At 39.0% G+C, this 9,615-nt stretch overlaps 1 protein-coding gene and 2 long non-coding RNA genes across 3 annotated transcripts in view; 1 reads left to right on the forward strand and 2 right to left on the reverse strand.

Annotated features, from left to right (window-relative positions):
- The window catches only part of LOC149039724 (uncharacterized), a 193,126-nt gene that overhangs the window by 76,019 nt on the left and 107,492 nt on the right, over window positions 1–9,615 (reverse strand). The gene's annotated exons all lie outside the window — the stretch shown is intronic.
- Window positions 1–9,615, forward strand: part of LOC149039729 (uncharacterized) — a 117,539-nt gene that overhangs the window by 47,425 nt on the left and 60,499 nt on the right. The gene's annotated exons all lie outside the window — the stretch shown is intronic.
- LOC113683874 (uncharacterized) lies at window positions 1,280–6,622 on the reverse strand (the record flags this gene model as incomplete). Its single annotated transcript, XM_089183072.1, has 5 exons — window positions 1,280–1,566; window positions 1,959–2,036; window positions 2,304–2,558; window positions 2,863–2,929; window positions 4,397–6,622. Coding segments are annotated over 5 exons (2,820 nt in total), but the record flags the coding sequence as incomplete, so codon positions are not given.

Below are 9,615 nucleotides of genomic sequence, written 5' to 3' on the forward strand. Positions count from 1 at the left end.
AACTATCTATATCAATTCCAAGAAAGTTTAATTTGTAGGAAAAAGGGAAAGATAAAGTTAGCACTTGTAATAAGTTACATAAAAGGGTAATTAAAGAAAACAATCAACTTGAATTTGGTTTATGATCAGTAATGACTAAACGCTGCGATAGAAGGTCAAGAAAGTCCTTAACTGACCTTGACACCGGGGGGAAATGTGGAAGGGGGGCTGGGGGTGATGGTGAATAGCTTCAGTTGCCCTGTTCAGCTCACTGTGTTCTGTTTTATGTGGGAGACACGTTTCTCTCATAAAGTATTTTTTTTTCAGGATTATGAATAGTAAACCACGGCTAAAACGGAAATCTGAAGAAATGGAATAGGAAAAGTGTACAACTACATCTTTCACTTTCTTCGAGCGAAATAAGATTTAATAATTTTCTCATTCAATCACATGATAAGCTAAAACACACACGATTTTATTTTGGCTTTACATTGGCATACAAGGTATACATATAGGTCAAGCGGAAGATAAGATGTGCTGCTACAGTAGTTACACTCAAAACTAGTTCATGCACAACCGACGATCCAATATATTTCAGTGTGCATTACTAACTACAACAAATCATTATTTTTTCACCAATGCACTTCACTCTAAAAACTACTTTCCCTACCCTAAGGGTATAAATGGGTAACTCCAATGTGGAAGATTATTCTGATGCTAACTGAATGTACATGTGTTAATAATTATAAAATCATTGTTTTATAACAGTGTATTAGTCAAGAAAATGTGAAAACTAATACAAATACAGAGACGTTACATGTGCAAGGAAACCTCGTCACTTCATTTGAGCTCCGCGCCTTAAGAAAGTTCGTCAATGCTGAATAAGAAGGAAACACTTAATGCTTACGACTAGATTTCAAACGATTTGAACTCTTTCGCGGGAGATCCCATCCCTTCCCTGCACCGTTAATCCCTGCTATTATGTTGTAAAAGTATTTCGATATAATGAACATTTGTTGTTCTTGTTCCTTTAATTACTTGCATGAAAGAAGAAATCAGCACCAAAACCATAGCCATATAAAGTAAAGCAAAACTGTATTATTTCAGCATGCCCCCCCACCATGTTAAAATTTTTTGTTCGCAAGAAACGACAAATGAGATTTACTGATGCGTTTGAAAAATTTCATAAAAATGTCTAGAAAACAAAGAAAATATACTTTTTAAAACTGAAAGCTATGACTCCAGTGTGGAAGACTGCCTCATGCTATTTACCAGGCCCTAATCGAGGTTAGCAATCGAAGTGTTGCTAATAGGTGATCGCTCACTTCCTTGTTTTCGCTTCTGCTTCTTGCTGTGTCACTCACCTTCATCCGGTGTTCATATTCTACTTTAATTACATTAGATCTGCGATAGCTGGTAGCTCGCAGTCGACTAATGTGTCATAGATTTCTCCAACACTCAGGTGGCGACGGTTTGCCACAGCGCCGAGGACAACGTCAGAAGGATTCGGATATCTCTTGTCTAAAAAGCGAATGTCGATTTGAGAGAAACCCAGCCTATCTGCCAACAGTTTCCACTCGTCTCCACCTGCATAGAAAAAGATATTATGCACTTTCATAAATTGTGTTACAATTGGAAAAACAGATTTTGACCTTAAACCAAACTCTACTGTGGACAGTATAGTCAAATGGCACAAATGCTGACTTTTCCTTGACGCGCCTTTATCCTCCAAATTTCTTCCAAGTTATCTTTGTCTAACCCTTCTGGAAAGGGTTTTATGATGATGATGAAATTTAGCTAGCTATAAACTAATCTAGCCGGAATATGATGTGAAAACGCATCGGCAAAATCGAATCTTGTCGAGGCACGAATTCTCCGAGGCTCCATCGAGGCTCCTCCTTCCTTTGACATGAGCTCAATCAATGGTGAAGACTCTTTTATGGATAAATTGGTGTACAGCCGTCTAGTTAATTCCCTACCTGAGAGGCTGAACGTCAAATCCTTGTACTGTCTATAAGGCATGTGACCGATCGGCATTTCCTCGTTCAACAAGGGCCCTTCAGAGAAAAACAAAACAAAACAAAAAAAGAAGAAAAAGAAGACAATCAAAGCGAAACGGACATTGGAAAACTTAATACCAAAATTAAACTAAAAAATTACATTACAGCGGATCAAAAGCGTATCAACAAAAAAATCCAACAACACAAAAAAAATTAATTCAGCATCTTCAGTATAAAAAGGAAACTAAAACGAGTACATGGTTATTTCTCAGAGCCTCACCCCCCTTCGCCAGGAAAAAAATGCCTTATCTTTCTCAAACTCACCAGTAGTACCAGCGGGTGTAATCTTTCGTAAGTGTCTCACCAAGTCATCCCTTTTCTCAGATTTCGCTCTCAAAGCAAGGCTGCGAAGCATACTTTTCGTCTCGGGCTCTGGACTGGTCAAAGATGCTGGTTCCAACTGCAGAGTTTCTTGAAACTGACTCACAATATCCTCAACATCACTTGTTGAACGGATTGAAATGGACTGAATGGAACTTTTGACATTCTCTGGCAGCGCAAGTTCTTTCCGCATCGTTCCTTGGAAATGATATAGAAATAATTGGAAAAAAAAAAGAGCTTCATTGAGATGACAAACTTACGATGAAGGAAAGTTATTTGTTGACGCTCAACATCATGAACTGATAATTATGCCAGTTCCGGGAGAGAGAACATCGTTCGAAATGCTCTCGTATCACAATTTATGGAAATGGATCTTGATAGAATCCTAAAGTACTCTTAACTGTTTTTGTTGTTGTTGTTTTTTTTATGTACCTTGGATTTTTTCTTTTTAGTACGACATTTTCATTATGCGATGATGACATGAAAAGAAAGTGCCTCTCACCTTCAAAGGGAGGTATGCCTTCTTCATCGAGAGAACTTTCAGGACCCGAGGCATTAAAAGCTTGGGGCTGCTAAATAAACAAAGCAGATTAAATCAACTTTAGATTGGCCTTAAAAAAACAAAACGTATTCGCATCTTATTGCCCCTAGCAAGGGGATGAGACTGGCTGGCTTACCAAACGGACAGCTACACGTTGCAGGCTACAGTGTTAACTCTTTAAATTGAATTTGTTATTTCAATTTAGTAACGAGTACGCCACAACTATATTATTGCTAGGAGAGAAGTTTTTCCTTGATTTGAAGGATAGATATGATGAAAATTAAAAACGCTCGTATGGTGCAGATTTTATGAATCAATCTAGAACATCTTCAAGTGGAGACACAGATCCAATACTTTATTCAACTTTGGGTTAGTGACTTCTTGCCTGTTATTAATGTTAACTTATTTCATATTCATTTAAAATTCACCACGATGTATTGAAAGTCAGTATCCAGACTTCAACCAGTAGGCCAGAAGGCAGCAGCAAGAATGAACCTCTTACGGCGTATCCGCTCTAGCATTGATACCGTCAGCGCCCAAAGAATTTACCAATCGATGATTAAGCTAATATTTACGTATTGCGGCTATAATAGCCTTTGATGGTCAGAGTCCCGCAAACACTTGATCCGCTCCACTGAGGCCAGAAGCCACGAAACCATTTCCCCTAAATGCAGTCCACAGAACTATGATCTTCGATTTTTAACAATTGACAACTTTTAACAAGAGAGAGCATGCTGCTCTGTATTTGACTGCCTTAATGGAACCATATGTCTCCCATTTAAAGACTACTTTCAACGATTACATCATAACGCGTAAAACACTAGAAACAATGGGAAACCAACAAAGCTACCAAGGGTCAAACTGGATTTTGCGCGCCGTAGTTTTTATTTTTTGGGTGCCTCGATTTTTAATTAATTACCTTTGGGTTTGAGGAACATTAACTCTAAAGTTTTATTTAGGAAAGCCTTGGACAATTATTACTTGTGATTTCTATTGTAGTTTCAGCAGTTTTTAACGAGGTGTCTTTTGTATTATAAGTACTATCTTATACATATTTTAATATTTCTTATTTCTTAGTTTTTAATTCTCAATAAGCAGGATCCCGTTGATAACAGTACTTTTGTATTGAAGGGTTATCCTGGTCAAATATTTCGATGATTATCATTATTATTATTATTAATCAACTATTCAACGAAATGGAGGTGAGTGAACGTTTTAGAATATACTTAAACTCTGAGATAAGATTATGATTTTAAATTATGATTTTAAATCATTTATTCATGCAACGATTACCCTAATTTCGGGCGAAAATTCCGTGCGAGTTGCTCTAAGGTAAATGACAAAGGATATGCGGAGTTTGATTAGCTATTCAGAGTCCGCCTTCAACGCTATCCACTATACTGTTTTATACTATACATGTACTTGTCAAGTTCATTCTGATTATGTAAACACTGACCTAATATGAAAATGCCGCTAGATTGTTAACTTAACTTACCCGATTCGTTGAAATTCCAGCACTTTTCTCTACGTCTTCGAATGAGAACCAACATTCAAACTGGTTGACCCCAATCCTGCAATCCCCAAGAAGGCTGCGTCCTGGTCTGTCACAATATTGACGCTGTCTCAAATCAGATTCTGACAAGAAGTGTAGACACTCACATCCATACACGTCATGAGCGCGACATTTGATAGAGCCTGCTTGAGAACATACTGGGCAGCAGACACACATATCGTAATTCACGTACTTGAGCCAGTGGAACTCTTTGCGCATGCATTCCAGTACCAATCTCAATTTCCAATGAATAGCACGGCCTAGAGTTTGGTCATAGTTTTCATAAGAAGACTTTGCTCCTGTCTCGTTGTCGATGTCTCCACTGTAAACGACGATTTCGATCGACGAGGAATGGCACCGAAAAATCAAGGACACACCTTGGCATGGAAGAATGTAAAACATGGCAAAATTATGAAACAACTGTGGGCTCACTTCGCTCTTCCATTCTTCTTTGCACCATTGGAGGAAAAGAAGGATAAGTCGGGAGAAGAGACCAGGGGGCACTCGACCTGACGCGAATGTGATAAAAAGTGATGGCATTTTTGCGGAGGCGAGGAGCCTCAGGACATCCTTCGTTGGGGGTGACATCAACATGGATGGCACAAGATATTGCTTTTTAGAATCAGCGGACGGCCAAGAACAAAGAAGACTCAATCTTTCCAAGATTGCAATGAGGCTGTCGCGGGATTCTTGGTTGTCAAACAAGTCTCTCCATGCATGGTCGATAAGCCTTTCATCTAAGACCCCTGTGTCTTCAAGCTTTAACCACATGGACTCTACTTGTTTTTCAGAGTGTTCATACCGCTTTACAGTGATAATCTTCTTGAGAACGTCGACAAGCCACTGGGGATCTAAGATCACCATCCTCTCCAGTTCTGGGGAGCCACTGAAATGAACAACAATTCTCTGATCATGCAGGAAATTCAACAAGGTCGAGAATTCTGCCTCGTTATGAATAATGCACTCGTCAAATGCAATGCGCCTGGCTTCATTCAGCGGTATCCACTTGTCATGCTCCATACGGATGTGAAGCAAGTTTTCATACTTCAACCACCTCAATGGTATTTTTGTTTTCATCAGTGGGAACTCCTTTGCTACAGCAAGTACTTTCTCTCTCAGGCGCACAACCTCTAGGCACTCGTGGTCACCTCCTGATTTGGTATTATCCACGGCGAAAACGTCCTTGAAAAGGTGCTCCCTGTATGCTTTTCTTCGTAAAAACCCATATATTTCAAGCGCTTGATCTCTAGCCTTAGTCCTGTAGAAGGGCTTGTCGGCATGGGTGCAAACCAAAAACACTGGAGGAAGTCTTCCAGGTAAATTCTCTTGACCATTTGTGGCTGAATCTGAGCAGCTGGATTCTGGGCTCGCCAGTGAAAAAATTGATGACATCCAAAAGTCAAGGAAGTCAAGGTTTGTTTTGCTGTTGTGAGAGTCTACGATATCACTGTACAATCCTTTCTTCACAGGTGGAGTTGCCTTATCTTCAGGATTATGGCTCAGATTGGCTACCAAAAGATAGATAGCATTCTCAATCAGGAAAATTGGATGGGTGTCGTAGTAGACTGATTGCCCAGCAAAGTCCCACAAGATTGAATAGACATCATTAATGTCGGAAACATCTCTCTCTCTCTGCAGCAGTTTGGTTAGCTCATGAAGTACTTCTTCAGGTATTTCTGGCATGTCGAAGGGACTGTCATCGTTTCCATTTGGCTGACTCGAAGTAGATGATGCCGTATCTCTGCTGGTTTTTTCGGTATCGAGATGAGTGGCGTTTTTACTTTGTTGTGGAACATCCTGTGAACTCAAATTTTCTCGCCTTAACCGTTCAAGAATCAACTTAGCTGCCGCAAGGTTTTCAAACGAGATACTTGATTCAGGACCCGCATCTTCAATTTTTTTCCCGGTCTTCCAAATTTCTTTAGAGACTTTGAAATATCCAGTATCTGCCTGAATTCCATCCGTACTTTCTTCAAATTTGTCGAAAAGCTCTCCTTTTAAAGATCTCTTTAGACTAGTTTTTCCTGTTCGCTCTTGTCCGACCAAGATTACTGGTATTCTGTTTACAGATGCCTCTCCGTCTTTGAGGGTGTCGTTATAGGCCTTAACCGCCACAGGACCTCTAGCATGAATTTCTAAAGGGACTAGGGGCGTGAATTGGACGACATGTTAGCAGCGATGGGATCAGAGCAGGCAATCCCGCTCAGATAGCCAATCAGAGCACAGAATTCGCTTCATACTGACTACGGGCGCTTCCAGTATATAATTAAAAATGAGTTCATCTTTCAGTCAGATTCAACATAAGTTAAGAAACGACCCGATTGCACTGACAATTCGATTTAATCAGTTTCAGTATCATTTCCAGTGACTTTTATCGGGTAACGTTTGACCGTAAATACCTGGTTGGATCACACAGCCGGTAAAGCCTAATCGTTAAAGCCTAATTGCTTAAGTTCTGTCTGTGGAGGGTATTACAGAGATACACACTCCACAACTGGAAAACGATTCAGGTTAATCTCTAAGCATTGAGCTGCGTTATATCATTGTTTTCGTTTTTGTTGTTTGCTGTGGCCATTGTTACAAATTTATAATACGATGCTTAAATTAGTTTAAGTCAGTAGAATGTTCCATGATAAACTAAAGAAAAAGAACTTTAATGTATCATCGATTGCATTTGCTATTATCAAACATACCTACACATCCAATGTGTACTACATAGAGTGAATATTGAAACACTGTCCAAATAAAACTTACTAAGGTTAATCATCATAGGCAACATATAACTTACCTTCCTTCCTCCCCCGCAGCTCCTCTAAAATAAAAGGAAAATTACTGATAAATGCAAGACTGATTTACTTAAAAACAAAAGTATTTTCCAAACTCTAAGTGCGTATTCGATACATAAACAAAAGATAACTGAAACAAATACAAGGGTTATTTATCGCAGAAATGTCTGATAAAGCAACAGCTTTATCTTCGCTGCAACAACAAAGCTGAAAATGTTCAAGGTAAACGGAAATCCGGGACCAAACCTAGCTCACATGGACACACAGCGAAACAGTGATTTATATATACATTGACAGGTCTTATATCAGAAACCAGGCAAGTGGACGATTCAATTGACACCTTGCGCAACTGCACTTCTCCCTTATTCCAAGCTTTCACCGATCTACGGTATCGTTAGGAAATGGAAAGAAAATAGAAAATTATTTACGTTCCTGAATGGTGCCAAAGATCTGCGAAAGCATGGAATATAAAAAAAGAAATACAGTAACTCAAGGCCAATTAAACACTTATGCTAAGATACTTAAATCAGTTTAAGACAATAGAAAATTAGGTAATTGTGTTGTGATTGAAAAGAACATCGACCAAAAGCTTGCAAATAGAATTAGTTACCAAATATGATACAAAGGATGCTTAAAAGGAAAGTTCGGTAGGGGGGTCCAAATTTGCGAAGTGGGATCCATATCCGCTAACGAATTTGGACTGGGGAGGGGTCCAAATCCGCGGGGCGTCCAAATCTGCGGTGACTCCGGCACGACTTCAACATTTCGGCATGACATGAATTTTCTGGCACGATTTTAATTTTCTGGCGCGACTTTGTCTGGCACGACTCTTTCATGGCACGACATTTAACTTTTTCCATCGAAAGACTCAACACAAGAATCAATGCATCAGGTCATCATCACCGCCGGCCGATCGCAGTGCACTTGTTCTAGCTAACACTGTTTGGTAAGAGCTATGAATAAATTTGCAACTTTCCAAGCTAAATTGGATAAGTTTCTAGATTGGATAAGTTTCCTCCATCAAATTATGCTTAATGTGCTTGTGTCAGTTGCTAGAATATAAATCAGTTTACAATTGAGGATAAAATATTTGCGAGGACTTAAGTTAGACTGGTTCTCTGTATCTGTATCTGTCTCTATGTACTGAGAAGAAGTAAATTCAGACGTGGCCAACCCGCTCGTCAACATCTGCATGATTGGCTCATTGTCTTGTTTAAACCTGTTACTACTGACTAGAATAATCGCTTTGGCTTCGTTTCATTTTGAACCGTCACAAAACTGCTTTACTTATGGCCCTACGTGTTGACACAAAACAATTTGATTGTTATCATTCCACCAAAGCCTATTCCCCACAAAATTTGGACAAGACGACATTCAATCCTAAGGTAAACATCTGTAGGTACTGTTAGATAAAAGAACAGAACCAGAAAAAGTCGTGCCGGAATGTTAAGAACAAGTCTCTGTAATAATCAAACATCTTGGAAAATGGAAATTTTCAAGCCCCCTTTAAATTTTGCATACAGTTAGGCACTCAGGGGGGTGCACAAAAATGCCCTTTAAAAGGTTGTAGCACTCTTGTTGCCATGGTAACAACGGCTGCTTCTTCGAGGCCTGGGCCTTATTTTCATACAAAAACGCCGCAAAAAAAAAAAAAAAATGAAATGTTTATTTCTCCATCTCAGGCTAAATTCAATATTACAAATTCGTCTTCACTTTGATAAATTTAATTTTCCGTTCACAAGTTACGATTCTCAGTGTTTACGAGCGTTCAATCGAGGTTTTCCTCTTTTTTTTTTTTTGTTTTGGTTGTTTTTACTTCTGAAAGCGGAAATCTGCTGAGGATAGTTTCGTGTAGATCAGCCGACTTCAACATGTTTTAAATGACATACAAGTATAACAGCGTATCTTCAGAGGGCTTCGGATCGCTCAAATTCCCATGAAAGAAGGTGCAGCACTCGGAATCTGGATGATATGCACACGATTTGAGGTATATGTTTGTAGTTACGTCAGGTAGTCCTCCATGAAGGTTGATCAATTTTTTTTTTTAAAGATGACGACTAAAGGCGAGATTCCTCTTCGCGATGTTGCTCATGAGATAACATTCTTTCAAAGCCTTTCATCTTTCATTTTTCTGAAATATTTGTTGTTGAGAATTAATATTTAATGTAAACATCGCCAAATTATGCAATATCTGATTTTAACTGTACCGATATAAATAATCTATTGGTGTGTTCACATTCACTCCCAGGGAAAATTGAATGTGAAGACGAATGATGTCACTATGTATGGTAGGAGTGCCAATTTGTAATGCTGTATTTGGCTTTAGATAGAGAAATAAACATTTCACTCTTTTTTTTGCGACGTTTTTGTATGAAA

The sequence above is a fragment of the Pocillopora damicornis genome, chromosome 9 (genome assembly GCF_964200805.1).
Source record: "Pocillopora damicornis chromosome 9, jaPocDami1.2, whole genome shotgun sequence".
Classification (NCBI taxonomy): domain Eukaryota; kingdom Metazoa; phylum Cnidaria; class Anthozoa; order Scleractinia; family Pocilloporidae; genus Pocillopora; species Pocillopora damicornis.